The 22,380-nt window shown below is 35.8% G+C and overlaps 2 protein-coding genes across 2 annotated transcripts; both read right to left on the reverse strand.

Annotated features, from left to right (window-relative positions):
- Window positions 1–4,885: 4,885 nt before the first annotated feature.
- Window positions 4,886–6,383, reverse strand: LOC141814145 (thaumatin-like protein 1). Its single transcript, XM_074702105.1, has 3 exons — window positions 6,055–6,383; window positions 5,295–5,973; window positions 4,886–5,202 (listed from the first exon to the last, which is right to left on the reverse strand). Exons 1-3 carry the CDS (start codon window positions 6,113–6,115, stop codon window positions 4,989–4,991), a joined length of 954 nt encoding a protein of 317 aa, XP_074558206.1. The 5' UTR covers window positions 6,116–6,383; the 3' UTR covers window positions 4,886–4,988.
- Window positions 6,384–6,476: 93 nt separating this feature from the next.
- On the reverse strand, window positions 6,477–16,937 carry LOC141814144 (5'-3' exoribonuclease 4-like). The gene is made up of 23 exons (XM_074702104.1): window positions 16,667–16,937; window positions 16,485–16,587; window positions 16,328–16,404; window positions 16,063–16,251; window positions 15,869–15,988; window positions 15,719–15,781; window positions 15,511–15,642; window positions 14,259–14,423; window positions 14,003–14,080; window positions 13,546–13,623; window positions 12,752–12,820; window positions 12,550–12,645; window positions 12,338–12,433; window positions 12,023–12,093; window positions 10,436–10,564; window positions 10,276–10,352; window positions 10,155–10,195; window positions 9,052–9,126; window positions 8,802–8,959; window positions 7,978–8,082; window positions 7,813–7,888; window positions 7,656–7,738; window positions 6,477–6,963 (listed from the first exon to the last, which is right to left on the reverse strand). Exons 1-23 carry the CDS (start codon window positions 16,868–16,870, stop codon window positions 6,675–6,677), a joined length of 2,574 nt encoding a protein of 857 aa, XP_074558205.1. The 5' UTR covers window positions 16,871–16,937; the 3' UTR covers window positions 6,477–6,674.
- Between the last annotated feature and the right edge of the window lie 5,443 nt (window positions 16,938–22,380).

Raw genomic sequence — 22,380 nt, forward strand, 5'->3', positions numbered from 1 at the left:
GCCAGTTTAGAAATGCATAGTGACTATCCGTCAATTGGTCTCTGTCGATTATTACGATGAATACATACGGGTTGCTAAAACAACTGTCATCGAATGTTTATTCAACTTCTATCAATATGTGATTCAAATGTTTGGGGTCCAATACATGAGAAGATTCTATATTACTGACTTCCAACATTTATTTGAAATACATGAGCAGGGACACGACTGTTGGATGATCTTAATTGTATGCATTGACAATGTAAAAATTACCCCACCAGTTGGATAATTATGTTTGAAACGACCATATATGTGGACTTGTGGATATGACACATCTTTTTGAGATTGCAAGATCGTGTAATGATATCAATGTGCTTAACAAATCACCTTTATTCAACAACGTCTTACACAAAAATGTATCAGAGGTTAATTTTACGATTAACAATATATAATTTATACAAAAGTATATTATATAATCGATGGGATATATCTAGAATGGGATGGCTACTTTTGCCGAAAGCTTTTCATGCCCTGAGGATCTCAAAGATGTTTAGAAAGGATGTCGAAGGGGCATTTGGGGTGCTCTAATCTGTATGGGTAATAATCAGAAATCTAAGATGATTTTTACAAGAATAATTTGAAGGACATCATGTATATCTGCATTATTTTGCACAACAGGATTATTGAGGATGAAGGGATGTAGTACAATCAAAGGATGCTGGGCATCTGAGTTGGTCATTGCGTACACTTTTCGATTACCTTGATGACCGGTGGAAAACTTCCGTAGGGTCGGACCGATCACCCTCAGGGATAGTCAATGAGGCTAATTGAGATTTATCATTTTATGAAGGGATGTAGTAATAAATTAGCCAAATGATGAAGGAGATCCTTCATCATAAATATTTCAGGGCTCCATCCAAGAATTTTAAAAATATCTTCGGAGAAATTATAAGCTATGTGATAATCAACTACATCATCGTCATCGATTTGGCTGAACATTTTTTAGCATATTATAGGCATGTAAAAAAATTAATTTATTAAATATGATATACTTAATTATCTTATGTATTTTTCGAATGACTTGTAAGAATTTATTTAATATTGTACCCATTCTTTTAAAATTTTATAAAATTCTAATCTATATCTAATATATAATCTAAATAAAGACTGAGAGGGAGGTTTATTTATGACAGTGGAGAGATGGTGAAATTGTTTGGTTTAACGTGGCATTGTAGGGACCACAAAAAACCCTTTTAAAGGGTTTCTAATATTGATGTGTTTAAGTCTTCGTGACCAAAAATGATGCAACACATATCAAGTTTAGGTAGGTTTTAATCTTTACTTTTTTATTTTTTTTATATTTTAAGGGTTTATATTTTGTTAGATTAATTTTGAAGGTAAATAACATTTCCTTTTAATTCACCTATCCATCATCAAAATATTTATCTTTATTAAGATTCGAACTCTCATATTTTTATTTATTTCTCTAAGTATTTTACTACTATATTAAATCAATGAAACTTTTTTTAGTAATCTAGGTGTTCAGACGTGACTAATCCTGAAGATAAACGATTCTCCCTCTAGTTCACCCACACCCCCTAATTCACGCACCACGTAAATCCTAAAACACTTGTGGTAGTTCATCGACAACTGACCTTCATAGTTCATCCATCATTATAAGATTGTGCAGGCTTCAAATTGGATACTCAAACTATATATGGATCCCTCTACACAGTCTTTTCCTCTAAATTAAATGTTCACGCATACTAAAGTAGCACTCTGAGTATCCACCTTAAACTTTTTACCATTCCACCGTGCTCAATGGTGGGACTTCCTCACTATGATTCAACTAATTCTGGAGATGACCGGCTCAGCCTACAAAATTTTTTCATCACTAAATAGCTGCATCATAAATTTTTTAAACACTCCAAACAATATCCCCTAAATGAGATTAAAACTCTCGTTCCCCAAAGACTTCCTCACTTTTGGTAAAGAAGAAAGTGGCTCATGATAAAAGTGATCAGTCAACTAACGGCTTCAATCCATCCAGTTAAACATAAAGTTAGGCTTCAACTGAATCAATCCCAAATTCCTTTCATTTTTCCTGCAGCCTTACCTGTGTTCTTGTCGAGCAACCCTATACTGAAGGACACAAGTGACCCACAAGAATAGATTTTTGTTCTTTCAGACTGAAGAAAACACCAATAATACAAAACAAAGAAAGAAAGGGAAATTAAAAGTGCATCAGGGAGGGAATCAAGCAGTGAGTGAAACACGCAGACCCTACAAATCAACCTACCAATTTGACTGCATCCATTCACCCCTTTAATCTTCATGTCTCTGCTAATTCTCCTGTGTGGTATAATCTTGACTCGGTTAATAAAAACTAACTTAACTATCGGAAGGACTATACTAAGGTACACCGGGACTCTCTTCTAACTTCCGCTTGATCTATTTCAGAAAAAGAAATAGGGTACTCAAGGAGTCGAAGCAAGGTGCTCGAGGAGATGAAGCAAAGTGCTCGACGAGGTCGATCCATCTAAAGGAAACGAATCAAGGATCCGGTAGCAACTGACATGATTATCTCTCAAATTTTAGATCGGAACATCTCCAAAATTACATTAAGAGGCTTAATTTAAGAGATAACCATCTGGTGACTAATTTTTTTTTAAAAAATCTTCTTCTCCTTAATGACAGATGTTTTTCTTTTATATATATTAAAATATAATTTAAGAAAGATTTAGATGTCTGATGTGGTGGATCTAGTGATTAGTTTTGTGTGACAGAAAAAGTCAAGAAGCAGATCGAGGTATCAAGTCAGAAAGTCAATATATCAATCGTAAGTGGGTTAGCGCCTCCATCTGGTATCTCTTGTCAATCTCGACCATCTCAATCCCTCGGTCTCCCTCTCGGCCATCTCGACCTCGACCATTCCGACCTCGACTATCTCGGCCATCCCGATCTTCAACCATCTTGACTTCGACTATCTCAGACTTCGGTCTCAGTTGGCCATCCCGACCTCGACCATCTCGATCTTGACTATCTCGGTCTCTCGACCTGTCGATCATCTCGATCTTGACTATCTTGGTCTTTCGGCCATGTCAATCATCCCAACCTTGATTATCTCGAGTCTCTCCCATCCCGTACCATCTCGGTCTCTCTTGGTCATCCCTCTTGACCATCCCGATCTCGACCATTTCGATCTCTCAATCTTTCGATCATCCTGACCTCTACCCTCTCGGTCTCTCGGCCGTCTTGATCTCGACCATCTCAGTCTTTTGGTCTCTCGGTCTTGATCTAGACCATCTCAGTCTCATTCAGCCATTCCGACCCCAGAAGTTACCAAAATCCCTCAAGCATGCAATCCCTACCAAAGGATTAGGACAGCTACAAGTTTGTCAGGCCCAGTTTCCTAAATCCCCTCGTGTATGCGTCTGTAGTCAAAAGTTAAGAATAATCAGCACTGTTAAACCACAGGGCGGTTACGAGGTTGACAAGCTTGGTCCCCCAAATGCCTCATGTCAGAGCCATTTGGCAGCAATCGTTCGAACTTGTCCCCCCCCCCCTGACAGAGGTTTGCCCCCCTGATGTGGATATTTCTTCTCATAAGTATATCTGCCCCCAAATCGACATGGATATTTCTTCTCATAAGTATATAAGCCCCCCTCCTCCACCACGCAAGTACGAAAGGGTTTTCTTCTGTAACTTCAGCAATTTGATATACTTATTCTTCTTTTTTAATACTGATTTAAGCGTCGGAGTGGTCTGTCAAAAATTCTCGACAGCCAACTAATCCGTTCGTTCAGCTTCTTCTCAGGTTCCTTTGTCCGTGTGAGTAGCGGTGCGTGAGTTAGAGATTTATTGATTGATGACTTGATCGTCCATAGTGTTAGACCGGAATAATTTCTTTTGATATACAGTTAGTTTAAGTATGAGCACGACTGTCTACGCTTGCTCCATTTTTTTTTTGTTTAAATGAGAGTGGAGACGAAATGAAGGAGAAAGCAGGAGTCGTCAGTCCTCGTCTCTGCATCAGCAGGGAGGGACCATTCGTTAAAGGAACAATTCAGCTTTTAAACGACCAGCGCGTCGCGTTGGCACCAGGCGCCTGACAAGGGAGATGCTCAATTAACAGAGCAATAAATGGACTGCGCACGTATGTTAATGGGCCGGGCCTTGCTAGGAACGAGTAGAGCTATCAGAATGGGCCCGTTGGGTTGGATTGGAGTGGTCTACGCTTGCTCCATTATCGAAATATTTTTTATGAAATAATTTTTTTTCCCAATTTAATTTATAGGTTTTGGTGTAGACATGCCACCTAAAAAGTGTCCTTTGGAATATTCTCTCTCAGACCGAAGTATTTGGCTGTCAGTTGTTTGGTGATCGTTTAACATCACGAGAAGTACTTCAACAGGCAACGACTCTCTTCCCTCCATCTGCACCAGCACCATATCTATCTACTCCAACTCAAAACACAGGGATCGAGCCACTCCAACGGCAGAGGCTGATCCTCCTCCATATCTTTTCCACTAAAATCACCGAAACCAGCAGAGAATAAAGCAAGCAGAGAAAAGTTTAGCGTAGGGATTTCTCCTGGCCATCCATCTCTTCTCTTCTGGACGCAGCATATGCTCCAAATTAGTCGTGAGCATGTGAAAGTATGCGCCGACTCTGTTCTTGATGGCCTCCGACGCTTTCGTTTCGTCAGTGTCGATAAAAAGATCGTCCAGTTTATTAATGAATCTGTCTCTGTCGTGCGTCACTGTCCAATATCACTAGCAGCAGTGATATGGTTGTCGGTATCAGAATGGTGACTGCGACACGGCACCGAACGAGGAAGAGCCTCCGCCTAGCGCTGTTCTGTTCGATCCTTAAACTCCGACGGTAACAATAACAATTTCTTTCCTTTCTTCTTCTTTTTTAACCCAAGAACATCGAATTATTGCTTTGGAAAAGAATCCGAGACATTTCTCCTGTTAATCGGATACACGAACAGTGGCACAGATCGCCTACAACAACAGAATGAGGATTAATGAGTGGCGCAAGAATGAGAGGCTGTTCGCCGAGGGGACTGCGCCGTCGGTGGCCAAATCTGCGAGCCAAGGGTCGTCGCCGAGCATCATGCCGCCTGCCGGCCTTGACGTTGACGTCGAACTACCGCCACTGCTAGTTGTTGCGGAAGTTGGTGACGGCGAGGAAGAAGAATTTCTTGATGACTTCATGCTGTTTTTGGTGATCGGGCAAAGATCGGTGATTGATTATGCTTTCGTAGTTTGCGATCTTTAAATCAACTTTAAAGGATAGTGTTTGTGTACCTTGGAACAGAGTCAGGGCAGAAGGTGATGGTGTAGTCTGCGCCGCCGGAGCAAGTGAAGATACTGGTGGGATCGTCGAAGGCGTAGCTGTAGGAATTGGGGCACGCCGCCTTGAAGATCTGCGAGTAGATGGTCGGCCGGCAGGTGGCCGGGCTGGCAAAGGCGCCGCTGCAGCAGTACTCCGGCTTGCCGAAGGCGTCGCAGGCGCTGCGGCACGCGCTGCCTTGCCCCGCCACACGCAGCTCCGCCGGGCAGCGCTGGCCCACGTCGACCAGGCAGCCGGCTGCGGGGCACCCCTTGCCATCGCTGGCCTCCACCAGCAGCGGCAGGTTGTAGCCGTCCACCAGGCTGACGTCGTAGAAATCCCGCCCCGCCGCCGGCGCCAGGGTGAACTCCGCGAGCGTCGTGGGCGGGGCCGCTCCAGCGCCGTCGCACTCCACGCGGCCGGAGCCGCAGTCCCCGGTGGCGCAGCTCCAGACTCCGGCGCTGCCGGCGGCAGCGCAGCCGGTGCGGGCCCAGAACCGGCCTGACCAGCCGCCAGGGGCCGCGACGGCGCGAGACGCGGAGGAGGCCAGCTCGAAGCCTGTGGTCTTCAGCCGGGGCTTACCGGCGTTGGAGAGAATCCCCGGCCACACTGTGTCGCCGCACTTGTTCACAAATGTGAACGTCGAGCCCTCCCCTGCGCCGCCAAACCAACGGCACTCTGTTTCAATAATCCAACAAACAAAAGATTTCAACCAAAACCAAAGATTTTCATTACCTCCACGGAAGCAGCAGCACAGGAAAGGAAGAAGAAGAAGAAGAAGAGCGAAACGAAGCATAATCGCTGCAGAAAATCTAAAACAAGAACCGATCAATTCTGTCGCCGGCGACGACGATGAGAGAGTAGGAAGGGACAAAGGGAAGACACCAGCAGAAGAGCGAGTGATGAGCAAGGAAGGAGAGATTGCGGAGAAGCAGCACCAACCATCAATTATCAGCTACATAAAGAAGGATTGAAAAGCTCGATTTGTAACGAAGATTTGACTTTTCCTTCAGTTACAAAAATCAAAGAAAAATAAACATGGAAATCGTGATGTGTATCATTCAGAGTTCATGGGCCCAATGAATTCACAAAAAAATATTTCAGACAGTCAAAAAAGAAGATACGAAGCTGCATCGTATCAAATTTAAGCAATACATTTAAAATTAATTTCAGTGCAACATCGTTTCCTGATGGCAAAGTAATGAACTAGTTCAAAATAGTTTCCTGATGGCAAGAATAAAGAATGTAACTACAACTAATTTGGCATTCGACAGGTAAAACATAGATGGAGCATATCAAACTCCATGATTCAGATAATTTAGAGGCTCGACTAACAAATGTACAACAAGATCAAACTAGTTCCTTCTTCGCTTGCGTCTATTTGTTCTGTGATGACTCCTTTTGTTAGTATTTTGGTTATTATCTTGGCCCCTGCGTTTTCTTTTACCAAGAACGCTGATAGTGTTGTTGTTGCTCTCGCTGGCGGTGGTCGGTAGCTCCTTGTGCTTCTTGTTGCATTGATCATCGAAAGCTTTCTTGTCGAGTCTTACCGAATCGTGCTTCATCTTTTCGCCGTAGTAATTTGTTACGAGTTTGTGAGCCAATTTCAACAGAAGATGCCCCTCAATTGCATGAGGAATAGGCCTGTGGATGCAATCAAATGACAAGAAAAAAATGCTAGTGACTGGAGAATTATAGCACATGGAAGAATCACAGAGCTGGACAAAAACTTGAGAAATAATACTTATATGAAGATTTGGTGAAAGAAAGAGACTTCTATATAACGATGTGTAGCACCAAAAAGTTTGGTTTCTCAAAATACTTTGGTTTTATAAAATGTCACTCTTTGATGGTAGCAGGTGCCAGGAGCGACGATTCAGTTATACATTTATAGTGATTGCTACAATTTGATCAAGATGACAGTCTTTATTTTGTATTAAAAGGGTGTTACATTAAAATTGAAGTAGGTGTCATACTTCAATTTTTTTCAAATGATAGCTACGACTACCCTTAGACACTCACATTTAGGTGAAAGCATGTCTCAAACCAAGACCTCGGCGATAACTTCAAAGCCCTTACAAACTGAGCTAGTAGACAACCCATGCTACAGCAGCGATAGAAAATGTCACGAGTTGATTTTGTTGTATGTTGGCACTATAAAAAGATGTCACAGTAGAGTTGTGAAAGGTGCCATGAGTTGATTTTAATAGGCATTCGAGTACTTTATATAGACTAAAACTATTCTAAGATAAGCATTGCATGTGTAATTATTGGAAATTGCCTTAACTAAATCTCTGATGAAGGGGATCCTAGTATAAAATTTTGTAGAAACTCACCTATTGAGATACGCTCGCCTCTTCGATATCAATGTCTCATGCCACAGTACTGGCGCTAGTGGAATATCTTTTTTGCTGATGGACTGCCATTAGACAAGTTATTAAGTAAGTCAGCAAACTCAGATGAAGAATATAAAGAGTGTGGGGATCTCTATACCTTATTAGGTAAGGTGATGCCATCTGGTAGTCTGGCAATATGAGTTTGGATAGGAGGAGCTTTGAAATACATGGATCTACAAGCAAAAACAATTTCAAGGATTAAAAAAAAAATTCTTCACGACCAAAAGTAGGCAATGAGCAAGATATGCACGAAATTCCTCACATGGTTTTGTTTTGAGTTATTGTTTCCATGCCCTCAACAGGTGAATAAATCTCAAAAGATAACACTGTCTTATCTGAAATATAAATGAGTCCATTCATCCCATCACTGCAGAGAAACAAGCATACAAAATATTTACTCCAAGGAGATCTTACCATTCAATACAAGAAAAACATTATAGAAATTGGCAGAAAAGAAACTCCAGTTTCTAACAAGGATCAATCAAACATTATTCACTGTTATATAGCAAATTCTCAAGGTTATTCAGAAATCATATTACAGATGCATAAAGAACCAGAGGAACATGTTTCTTGAAAGAAAATTTCAGGAAAAAACCCATTCTGAGTCCAGGTTAACCTATATCTACCCTCAACATTGTAGTCATCTAATGTAAATAACACTTTGGTGAGATATACAACTAATGTGAGAAGAGTAAGATATGACACGATATACTAGGGAGTGTCACCAAGGCCAACAGCCAAAAAAAAGTATGACATGCTTTCTATCTCTGTATTACACATGGATAGATTGTCAAATCATTTTTTCCCCTTCCACCTCAATACTGTGAAAATAATTTCATTGAATATGCACAAACTATTAGTTCTATGGTTCTACAATGATGAACAATTTATCATTTCTTACAAGAACTTGGAAAACTTAAGAAGCCACTCCCTAATTGATCTAGTTAATCTGATAAGAAAAGCAGGGCAAAGGAATAGGATATCCTCTTTGACAGGAGGTATAATGCTTATGATACTTCAGCCATTCGCAACCAATTTAGCTTTTTTGTTAAAAAATATAGTGAGATATCTTTGCTAACAAAGAACCTGATTTCCGGATCAATTCTCTTTTTGAGTTTGGCCTTTCCCAGTTTTGGATTATCCTTCTTCCTCTGATAAAAGGATAGAATTTTTGATGCTAATGGATGCGAGAAATGAACAAAGAGCATATCCATAGTCCAGTTGTTTCTTTGCTTTTCCTCCTCCTAGAAACTTGAGGATCAGCATGAACGATGCAAGAACCAAAAAAACACTACTGAAACAAAAACCCAGGAGAAGACGAACCAGTGTATATTACCGTTAGCGTGTGTTCGACTCTTTTTATTTCTGCAAGAAGTCGTGATTCATCAACAAACGGTAGTTTGCATACAGCCTGGATAAGTAAATGAATCAGAGTGCATAATTAGTCTTGATAGAACTATCATATTTTCTAACTCTAATATTTGCCACAAACATGTGTGTTTCCTTGCTAAAAATACAATAGAACTATTATAAATATAAAAAAAAACCAGTTTATTTTCTAAGACAATATGTGAAGAAAACTTTAACAATGGCCATCAGTGTCTTTCTCTGTTTCTTATTTTCCTTACCTTCAATAAATTGACACAGAGTAGAGGGAAGGGGAAAGAGAAATTATTGTTTACCACCCTGAGAAAAATAAAATGAAATTTGACAAAAGAAAGGCACCACAGACACATCTCAATGGTGTAGTGAAGAATGTTCCTTTACTACCTACTATTCTGTAAATGACAACTTTTAAAATACTTTTCAGAAGCTAACATTTCCACATCTCCTTTAGACTTTAGAGGTTAAACTGAACAGGGGTTAGCTCGGTGCACGAAGCTCCCACCAATGCGGGGTCCAAGGGAAGGGTCTATTGTACGTAGTCTTATCTTGCTTTGCAAGAGGTTATTTCCAAGACTCGAACGTGACCTCTAGGTCACACAGCAGCGACTTTAGGGTTTAAAGGTTAAACTGAACATGAAAAAAAAAATAGAATACAAAATTTGCTTGAGCATTAAACTGGGAAAAGACAAAAAGTAATGAAAGGGTAATTTCAGTTAATAATAACAATACGTGTCTCATTCTGCAAATCAACTGAGACAGGCGAAGTCCTGGCATGGGCGAACATGACCACCCATGCCAATCTATCTTTGGCCCATACTGGCTGAAAACAAGAGGAATTTTAATGGCACAGGCCAAAACAGATCGAACCTCAACTGATACTGAGGGGACTAAAGTTGCATGCATATGACTGAAACAAGTAAAACAAACTGGCATGTTGATAATAGAATCAAAGGCTACTTGGAATCTTAATTGGAAGACAAACAATATAATGCCAGTTGTATATGGAATAAATACATCAACTTAATTATGAAAAGTTGTGGAATGTAAAAAAACCTGCCAAGAGAATCGCTTGCCATTCAAATCAAGCTCAAAATCTGCAGCAACCCAACATATCAAATCAGCAAATGAATATTTCAAATGAAATACATGCAGAATCCTTCAGTTGAAAGCTAACCTGCTGGATAAAAATCAATTATTGAAGAAGACGGATTGATCATCAAATCCTTATAAGATGAAGGCAGTGCGTGTGCACTAAACATGCATAACATGAGCCATGAGATAGGATAAGATGCAGAATAGAAAGTATCAAATCCCCAATTCAAATCAGCAATAACCTTGCAGCAGGTAGAACACCCATGAGTTGATCAAATGGCTTGAACGGAACACCAATTTTAAACTGGATCTCTAAGTTCTTCAAAGCAACAAAATCAGAAGCAAATGGAGCATAGTGATGTGGATAAAACCTGAAAATGGAATTATTTTACAAGACAAAATAAGACTGGAGGAGAAGCACCTAGTCTTAGAACCCAAGAGCGTAAAGAAAACAAAAGAAAAGAATAAACTGAGAATGACTGAATTTAACTATAAACTTCAAATGAGTCCAATTTATAACTTCAGTTGAGTCTAATTTATAACTTAACTGGCTATTACGTAAATTAAACTAATTGGTAGTGGCATTGTGCATAGACTTTCTAGTCATGTTAAATTTATAGCTGCATTTGATCAGACCTTTGCAAAGGGCAGTAGTAGAAACAACAGTTTAGTTAGGGCATGAGGCTCTAGTTAGGGCAGGCCTTGAGGCCAAAGGTGTTATAAATATACGTATTATTCATTTGGAACAAAAGCCTATACAGAAATTGATCAAAACCTGATCTGCACCATAATGGTACAACAGCACACTGAAGAATCTACAGAGCTAGTTTGATTGGTACCAACAAAAGCATAAACGTGTATTAGGCATGTGCCTGCATCATGTATGCATCTAAGTACGTATGTATATATTTCTACATGTAACATGAATGTATCTGCTTCCATGTGCAAGTGGTTCAGTTGGTACTTTGTACAGCACAATCTGAGAGCTCAAATATGATACAGACAACCTTAGTAACACATCAATACATATACTATACATGTATCACATAATTTTCTTATTAAACAATTGTAAATGAAATAGATAGGGCCTCAAATGAAGCTTAGCATCATCATGAAGCCATGTTTGTCAAAAATATTTGAGATCAGCTACAGAAATTTTATCCCTCACAATTGAGCTCTATCCAAGGAAACATGATTAGTAATATCCACATGAATGAATAGGCAAAATCTGAGCCCACTCGAACTAGTATAAACAGGTAATCAAACCCAACTTTAATTGACGAGTTATTGTAGGAGCCAGTTTAAAACCTACGTGGTTGACATTACAAGCTCTAATCATCCTTCATATGGAATTTACACCCTTAAGCCACAGCTGCCTTCAAGTGACCTCAACATGCTTACTATGGGCACTCACTAATCATAACAAGACATGTTTCATCCAAAGCTTCATCTCAGCCCATGCACATTCCAAATGGAAGGATGAGATGTTCTAATGTGCACATACACCACAATTTAATTTCATCCATTTTACTATTATAAGTGAAAATGTGATACTGCAAAATATAAAAAAATAAATCCTTTTACGGCACAAGACCTCAAGTAAGATTAAATTAAAATAAGCAAAACAATCAAGTAACATTTCTGCAAATCAAAGAAATCAGTAGATCTGTTGAATAATGCAAATGGGAGATAGTAAATAAATGAACTTGTCTGCGAGTTACATTTTTAATCAGGCTGAGTTGACTGAAAAAAAAATGAATAATCATTATTCCATTCCTGAAAAATAAAGAAAAAATAAAAACGGACAATAAAAAAATCTCAACACAAACCATTGCCATGAACAGACGCCTTCATAATAATAGTGCATGACCCAGCAGATACCTTCCACATAGTGTTTTACCTGCAGCCAATACACATTGTTATATGAATGGTTGGGCTCCAAGTGAAAAGAATCATTTATTATAAGTAACCAAACCCGATAAATAAAATGATCACTAAATTCTAGAGTAAATGTCAAATGGGAAGGACCAAAATCTCATTGTCATTAGATTAAATAGGATACCAATTAAAAACTGAATACAATATAAATGAAGAATTACTGCATGAGGATCAACTCAAATAAATCAGCAATATAAATTGCTCACCGTATTTTGCTTTACTCTTTGGCATTCATCTTTAGAGTTGACTTCAAACTTCTCTGAGTAATACTTTTCCTTCCAATCTTCTTCCCCCTGCCCTACCTGTCCTTCAAAGACCAAAAGAGCAATATGGAATGAGTTGCATAAACATATTCATTATGGTTTGATGTAATTAGCACCAGTTTGCAGAAAAAGCATAAAGAGAAAAATAAAATAACCTGAAAATGTTCTGCAGTGGCACATGATAATGATATACTATCTGATATATTTCTGCCAAATGAATTTGAAGACCTCTCAAAGCTCTCCATCCATGCCTACAGCATAAATTCGTATTTATAAAGTTGTTCCTGAAAACTTTATGATGAAAGCTATTGAAAATGCACAAGTGAGGACAACAAGATTGTAAGAACATTAACTTACACATTCTACTTTTGGTTCAATTGCCATAGAATTAGGACCCTTGGAATGACTATTTCTTTCTTTCTGTAACTGTAAATATGCAAATTGCAATTTGCAAGACATAATTAGTTGTTTAGTCAAGAAACAGAATTAGTTATTTATTCAAGAAACTAAGTTTACAAACTAGGCTGTGGTGAAAGGCTGAATAACCTGAATTTGATAGTATGCTATTAGGACCTAATTTACATCCTTCTATCTGTTAATTGCGATTTAGTATCACACGGCGCTAAGTCTGCCCTTAGTCATGTTGCATTTAAGTCTTATCTAATCATGTATTCTCAATTTTGATATGCTTTAATAGTATCTGGAAGAAATATCAATTACATCCAAGTTTATATTAACCACAACTATCATTCATATACAATTAATCTGTCACCCATTAGAGGTGTGGATCCTCCCTTCACTAAAGGTAGTAAGTACCCATCTACTACTAATCGCTGATTTCGGTTTTTCTTATAAGAATATGTCAAAACGAAGAAGGAACAAGAAATGACAAATAAGTCATTTGATTTTTCTATAGATGTATGCACTTATCAAGTAATCCATAACTAAACAAGAAACATAATTGTGAAATTTCTGAGAATTATTCCTTACAAATAGTACAACAAGCATTCATCACTGTTGCCAAGGTGCATAATAGCATCTAAGGTAAAATAATGGAAGTGCAGGGATAGACTTTTCTACAAAAATGCAAGGAAAACAATTCCGTTTATGATTGAAGCTAAAACTTCAGGCTTATAGAAACAGTAAGACACCTGGACCCGCTTTCGAAAGATGGCGCTTTCATGAGATCCAACAACTTGTAGAAAGTGTTCAACTCGCTCCAGATTCACCTACAAAAATAAGGAATTCAAGTATTTGCTGTTGCCATACATTACACCAATTTGAACGACAGGGTCATATTAGAAATGAGATAATGATGATATTATTTTTACAATACATATGCAGTTAAATTAAGCATAGATCTCAAAAATATTGCCTTTTACCTATAAATGGAAAAATTCTCTATCTAAATAGTAGAGGTTGCAAAGTAATAGTTGAAAATGAAAAAGAAGAAAAAAAGGCATAGAATTAAATTTATCTAGTGAAACTCCAAAAGAGATGATTAGACAGTAATAAGTAATCCCTAAATTGTTCTACGTAGTTGATGTCGTGAATAATATTCTACAATGAAAATTAAAGGAAATAAACAATTAAAGCAATCTAGCAAACCTCAAAAGAATTTGTTAAATAGCCACCCATTGCAGCAAATTCCTTTTTATAGACCATCATAAGAAGATCAATTGCTCCCTGTATGATTATTGAAGAGATTAAGGTATCAACTTGTCAACAAGATGAATCAAACAAATACAACTATTATGAAATCCAATAATAAACTATTGTAGTACTGTATTCACCATCATTATATCCAAAAAAAGTTTGATCTATAAATTCACTAAAGAATAAGAAAGACATCAAAATATCAAACCTCTGAAATTTCGAGAGAAGGAACATGGGGAAGAAAGTCATTTCCAACAAACAAACAAATGAAAACGAAATCATCAATCAAACGCTCCAAGTCAATCTTCATATTTGCACCAAATACTTTCAATTCGTGCTGCAAATAGTCTCTTAAAATCCATATATTGAGGAACTGCAAGAAAATACAAATTTTAGCTATATTTCATAGACATAATAACTGGAATGAAAGCTATAAACAAAATCAAACAGAAATTCCAATATAAACTAAATTGTGAGGGAAGATGTGTGGAGATGGAGGGCATCTATTGATTTTCCTTCCCCAGTTAGCTTCATTCGTTTTTTAGCATTAATAGAATCTCCTAGAATTTGTAGTTTGTAATATTAAAATCCTTCAATGCAAAGTTCATAATGTTGATGTACTTTTTTTTATTGTGACAATATGGACATCACATTCCATGCTGAATATTTTTGAACAATTGCACTAACATAGTATCCACTTAAAAGTACCAGAAGAATCCTCCGAAGTGGTTCTTAGCATGATAAAACAAAAGAACAAAAGCAAATACAAACCATGCTAAGCGACACCAAGTCTAGGTCCAACTAGGTGAATCTCCATATCAACCTCCATATCATATTGCACAGGTTTTGCTGACTAGAGTTACAGGAGATAAAAGACCACCCAAAAAAACATGGGTTATTGTTGACCATTTGGACTCAAAATGGCCACTTTGAATCTTGCTTATCCTCTGCACGTGTCCTCTACCTCCTTATTTATTAGCTCAATATGACCATAATAACTAGCTGTAAGGTGTCACTTTTTTCACGCAACAATTCAGTTGTGAAGATCACAATATATAGGTCAAAGTAAAGATATTTTTGAGAAACAATTCAACATTAGTTATAGGCTATAACATCTTTATCTATACTCGAATAGCACTTTATACAAATCACTCATTTTATTTGCAGGAAAAACATCTTGTTAGCCTTCACAGCTAAATTTTTGCCTAAGGAAAGTGTCATGAATATTTGTTTATAGTTCAACATAACATTCCCCATGCTGCCAGATTAGGCTACAGATATGTTTTACAGAATTAAAACTAAGTAGACAGTTTCGAAGGTGACAGTATCAAAATTTTCAACTAATATAAACTTGTAGGTTATATCTCCAAAAAAAGATCAAGAATCAAGATGAAGCTAATTTTCAATGAATGTACAAGTCTAATGGCAGGTATAGAGGTTGGAATAAGTCAAGCACAAACCTGGAACTTCTTTCTTGAATCTTCATAACCAATGTCGTGATTGGACTCTTTTCCTTCTTCTCCTTTATTTGAACACTTCTTTATGTTAACAGATTTTGAATTTTTTTGATCAAATTTTGCAACACGTACATCCTACACAATCAACTAAATCAACAAAATTTGGCAACCAAAATCAGGTGTAGAACATGTAATGTTTGAAAGTACAAGCCTCTCTTAAAATGGAAAAATGTATCTCGTGTGTTGCTAGAGCAAGCATTATCAAGTCAGCATCCTGAAACAAACAACATTTTTAAGCTAATAAATATAGTTGTGAAACAGTAAAAACAAATTGACTGAAGGAAGATACGAGATGGTTTACCAAACCATACAAACAATGTCTTGTGTTTGGATCAAAACCAGGAAGATTCCTCTGGGAGCGAATATATGCTGCTATTTTGTGTTCACCCTCACCTGGCACACTAGCATCAGAAAGAATGACCTATGGAACACACTGATATTAAATAGGTATGTTGCACAAACACACACAGTTAGTAGTATTGACTTGAGTTATACCTTAATACTCCGCCATCCAGGATCCTTGTTTAATCTCAAACAAATATAGTACCGAAGAGCAGATGACAAACAATCCATGAACAAAGTTCCAGGCGTGATGACATTAGAATCCATTTTGCTCGTTTGTGGATGACATAATTTCTCAAGATGAGATTCAAATTCGTCCTTTAGGTTCTCTGCTTCTGCTTCCTGGGGATTTTATGTCCAATAAGAACCAATGTATGTACTTGAGAGCTTAAAAATTCAAATTTCATAAGAATCCAACCGCATCTGCAGCATCTTTAGCAGCCCTAAACCGCCTCGCCCGTTGCTGGTTCATCTTTGCTCTGGGTGCCACTCCATCTATAAAATCCGGCAAATTAACAGTTAACAACAAAATATTAATTCACTTCAAAATTTGATCTTTCACGATCTTAACTCACCAATTGCCATATACAGGAGCTTCCGAGGACGAATCATAGAGAAAATGTGATCAATGTAGGCAAAAACAGCTTTGTAGACTTCATCATACGACTTGGGAGCAGGCTAAAGAATAGACGAAGCAGATGAGAAAAGGAAACAACTTTGCGATAATCCGATAAACCCACACCAGACTGAGATGTACCTGGTCTTCCGGATGGAAGCAAGGGTGGACGATGCCGTTCATGTCCAGGTAGAGGTTGTCGAACTCGACGCCGTTAGGGTTCGGCCTGGTGGTGTCTACTGGGATCCGGACGCCATTGACCATCATGGGAGTTTCTTCGCAGACCTGCACCACGGAGAGGGGGTAACGGTCGACCAGCCACCGGTAAAAAGCCGGAATCCCCATCTAAACCGACGAGCAATTCCCGACGGGTTTAGGGTTTTGGAAGCCTTTCCGGAACTGAGTCGAAGAAATAGCGATGGCGGCGGACGAAGAACAAGACGTTATTTTCCATATGAAATATAAGAATTAGGATCGGAGGCGGAGGAGCTAAATGTACTTGTCACCAAGGGTGACGGGAACTTCCGGGTTTTTTATTTTTATTTTTATTTATTTATTTATTTTTGAGAAACAACAGTCAACAAGTATCGAATTATATTAAATAAAATATGTTTTACTATAAGATTAACATAAAATTTTGCTACACAATTTATAGTCATATAGAATTAATAAATTCAGTCAAAAATCTTATAAAATATTATTGGTTAACGATTCCAAAAATGATTTTTTTTAATAATAATATAATACTTTGTCACTTTGAATTTTCCCATTAATATAGATTAAAATATCTTAAACTTTTAAATCAATAAGTATGAAAATGGAAAAATACGTCATTTTTATTTTTATATATATGTCTTTTTTTATCCCTCCCTATAAGTAATAAAATTTTATAATATTTAAATTTGAAGATGGAAAGCTCGATGACCTTTTTAAATTACAGCATTTTCCCAAACACTTTTGTATGAATTTTTCAAAGGTAAAAATTTGAAGTACATCCATCACCATCATTATATTTTTTTGTCATTGTTCTATATCTAATTAAAATTAAATAAAATTCCATTTGATTTGAACTGGTTTAAAATATTTTTATATTATTTGATTATTTAATTGTATACAAATTAATAATTAACTTTTATATTACAAAAGTAATAATAATTTTATATTATTTTAATTTTATTTTTCTATGATAATATTATTAAAATAATATTTTAACGAATAAAATAAATAATGAGGACTTCATTATACTTATCATATTTTAAATAAATATAATTTAATGATGATCAACTTATAAAAGTTATTATATAGCTTGTAAAAGTTAATAAATAACTGTTACAAAAGAAGGAAGGATAATTCGGATTAGATGAAGCATCAATGTGATTTAATTGAAAATAAAATGTTCAATTAAAAAGTAAAACACCATCTTAATTTTTATCCAATTTTCAAAGGGTACTCGTACCTTAAGTTTTATCAAAAGACATATCTATTTTTTAAATAAAATAAAAAATTAATCTTTTTATTAAACTAAATCAAATTGAATAATCAAATCACTAAAAAAAATAAAAATGTAATTATTTCATTAAAAAAATTTATACAAAAGTCATTGATATGAACTAAAAAGTTCAATTTTTTTTAAAAAAAAATATGTCATTAAATTTATAACGATGTCCTAACTTTATCTCAATTTTTAATTTTAATTTTAAAGTTTTAAAAATATAAATAATAAATAACAAAATTCATGCTGATCTTCTAATTTTATTTCACTTTTATTTATCTTTATATAGTTAGATATTAAAAAATAAAAAAATTAAGTTTTTATTAATAAAATTTTTACATTTTTTATTAAAGCTCCAAAATTAAAAATAAAATTTAGATATATTTTAAGAATTGTCATGAATTTAATGACGTAAATTTTAAAAAAACAATTTTTTAGACTTTTATATGATTCGATAAAATAATTAAGTTTTTATTTTTTTTCTTGATCCGGTTTAAATAACAATTTTTTTATTTAGGTCTAGAAGGGAAAGGTATGATGTACTCTTTGGAAATTTTAGAAATTGAGTGTGCTCTTTAGAAAAACATCAAATACTTTTATTTGTAGAGGCATCCGCATTAATTTGAATGTTAATATATGCTGCCTCTTTAAAAAGTATAAGACCCACATGTCATATATCTATTATATTAATGTTAATTTTTTAATAAAATTTAATAATCTCACATTGAGAGTTTAAAAAATAAGAAGTCTTAAACTATAAAAGACTCTTATCCTTATTTATTTTGATAAGGAGTTTTGAATCTGGATTTGTCTCTTCTCTTATGTTCAGGTTCAATCTTTCTCTCCCATTTTATAATATTTTTTAAATTAGTAAAATATTTATTTGGTAGTGTTTTGGAAGATTTAGACATAATTTATCGAACCTCATTAAATATTCAATGTTTTTGTTCATGTTTAGTTAATAGTTATTGTAGGGTATAATTGTGATACTTGAACTAAACATGAATTTTCACCAAAAGAATAATTCACACAATTATTTAACAATAGCTATTAATTAAACATGAACAAGAACACCAAATATTTAATGAGGTTCGATTAAATTATGCTAAATCCTCCAAAATACTATCAAATAAATATTTTATTAATTTAGAAAATATTATAAAATGGAAGAGAGATTGAACCTAAACATAGAAGAGGAGACAAATTCAGATTTAAAACTCCTTATCAAAACAAATAAGGATAATAGTCTTTTATAGCCACTCCTTCTTATAAATTTCCAAAATGAGATTATTAAATTTTATCAAAAAACTAACAAATATCCACCTTAGTAAAATTTCATATGATTCTCTCACAAAATCAATTTTTTGTAGTGTCTCAAATTTGAGCTATCAATTCTCAACAATATTGATCAAGTCTAAACAATGTTTAAACTTGATCGCACTTTTGTCATCATGTCAATAGGATTTTGAGTGGTTCGAATCTTTAAAATTACGACTCTACCTTCTTCTAGATCTCGTGTATAAATGATATCAAACATCAATACCTTCGTCCTTACATGATAAACATAGTTCTTTGCTAAATGAATAACACTTTTGACTATCACAATGCACTTTGATGTGCTTCTGCTATATTCCCAGTTCACCTAGCAGCCCTTGAAGCCAAATTGCCTCCTTCACAGCCTCTGTACGTGCCATTATTATGTCTCTGTTGTAGATAAAACAACTATTAACTGTAAGATGAACTTCCAACTGACTAGTGCCTTTGCAAAAGAGAACACTTAACCAATAGTTGATCGATGCTTGTCCAAATCACTTGCATAATCAGAATCACAATACCCAACTACACACTAACCTTCTTGTTTGTCCTGTTGAAATACCAAACCAACATCTACGGTATTCAAAATATATCATAGAATCCATTTCACAGCTTGTCAATACTCTTTTTCAAGATCATGCATATACCTGCTTACAACCCCAACTGCTTATGAAATATGAGACCTCGTACACATTATTGCATATATCAAATTACCAACAGCATTTGCATAAGGTACTTTTGACATGTATTCCCATTCTGCATCATTCTTTGGTGACATGGATGTAGTAAACTTGAAATGAGAAGTAAGTGAGGTACTAACTGATTTTGATTTCTCATTTATACCAAAATGTTTTAGTACCTTCCTCAAATATTATTCTTGAGATAAACAAAGCCTCCGTAATTTTCTATCTCTTGATATTTCCATGTTGAGAATCCTTTTTGCTTTATTGAGATCCTTCATCTCAAACTCCTTGTTTAAATGATTCTTTAATTTCTGTATTTCTGTTTGACTATTGGCTGCTATTAATATATCGTCAACATAAAGAAGAAGATAGATATAGGATCCGTCTTGTAACTTACGAAAATATACACAATGATCATATTTGCTTCTCGTGTACTTTTGCCCTATCATAAACTTATTAAATCGCTTGTACCACTGCCTTGAAGATTGTTTCAATTCATACAGTGATTTTTTCAATTTACATATCATCTTTTCCTCTCTGGCAACTTTGAATCCATCTAGTTGAGTCATGCAGATTTCTTAATCCAAATCTCCATGTAAAAAGGTATTTTACATCCATCTAGACTAATTCCAAATCCAACTGTGCTACATAGTTAACAAAATTCTGATAGAGGAATGTTTTACAACCGGAAAAAATACTTCATTCTAATCAACTCCCTCCATCTAAGCATAACCTTTAGCTACCAATCTTGTTTTGTAACGAACTTGATCCTTATCAGGAAATTCAGCTTTCTTTGCGTATGCCCACTCGCAACTAATTGTTTTCTTTTCCGTTGAGAGACTAGATAGTTTCCATGTCGATTCTTATGAAGGGATTGCATTTCTTCATCCATGGCGTTCCTCTATTTTTCATGTTCTGAACTTTGGATTGTTGCATTATAAGTAGTAGGAACACCATGAATTGCAATTGCAAAAGCGACCATATCGGCATAGCGAGCATGCTTTCTTATGGTCCTTTTCCCTTTCCTTTAGTGCAATTGATTCATGTTGTTGTGGATATTCTTGGATCTGAACCTCTTCTTCATCTACAATAGGAGAGTCAACAATTTCTTATTAGCTGGAACAATTTTATTACCTTCAAACTCCACCTATTTAGTAATATCATCTGACTATAATAATTGTTTAGAAGTCACCTTTCTAAACATAGTAGATTCATCAAAAGTCACATCCTTGCTAAAGATTATCTTTTTTGTTTCTGGACACCAAAGACAATAGCCTTTAACACCTGAGGTGATTCCCATGAAGATACCTTCCTTGCTCTTAGATCCAGCTTGGACTACTTAATATGATAGTATACGATGGAACCAAATACATGTAATAAATTATAATCTATAGCAAGATCTCCAGACCATTTCTCCAATATTGTTTTGCCATTAATAGCCCTCGACGGTAAACGATTAACATGGTGACAAGTATATACTAAAGCCTCAACCCAAAATTCCTTACTTAACCCAACATTAGACAACATACATTGAACCTTCTCCAACAATGTCTGATTCATACGCTCTGCCACTCCATTCTGTTGTGGTGTATTTCTGACGAAGAAGTGTCTCATAATACCTTCATTTTGATAGACTTTTTAAAAAATATCATTTTTAAATTCTCCACCATTGTCTGTACGGAGACATTTAACTTTTTTGCCTGTTTGAGTCTCCACCATTTTTCCATTTAAGAAAAATTCTCAAAACTTCATCCTTCATCTTCATTATATGCACCCAAACTCTTTGAGAAAAATCATCAACAAAGGTAACATAATAATATTTTCTGCTCAAAGAAGTTGTCTTAGAAGGCCCCTATACATCTAAATGAATATAATCTAAAATACATTTAGTATTATGGATTGTTTTACCTTACCCTTGTTTTCTTCTCTTTGATGCAATGCTCACAAAAATCTAATTTGCAATCCTGTGCTCCTTTCAATAACCTTGATCTATTAGCAATTTCAAGAATTTTCTCCAGTATGCCCTAAATGCGTATGTCATAACCTGGTTGCTTCAGACTCTTGTTCATCAGTAAAAGCTATTACTGTTGTTGTCCCAACAATCGTACTACCTAAGAAATAATACACATTATTTCTTTTTCGAATTGCCTTCATTATAACAAGTGCACCAAATATGATCTTCAAAATCCCATCTTTCACCTTCACTTCAAAACCTTTAGACTCTAAGATTCCAATAGAGATAATATTTCTCATCAAATTCAGTACGTAATGAACACCTGTTAAGGTTCTGATTGATCCATCTTGGTTTCTCAAGCAAATTGAACCAATCCCATATTAAGAGGGGAATTATTTGCTGTATAGACAAC

This window comes from Curcuma longa, chromosome 21 (genome assembly GCF_044706935.1).
Source record: "Curcuma longa cultivar G26 ecotype Majalengka, Jawa Barat chromosome 21, ITB_CL_G26_1.1, whole genome shotgun sequence".
Taxonomy (NCBI): domain Eukaryota; kingdom Viridiplantae; phylum Streptophyta; class Magnoliopsida; order Zingiberales; family Zingiberaceae; genus Curcuma; species Curcuma longa.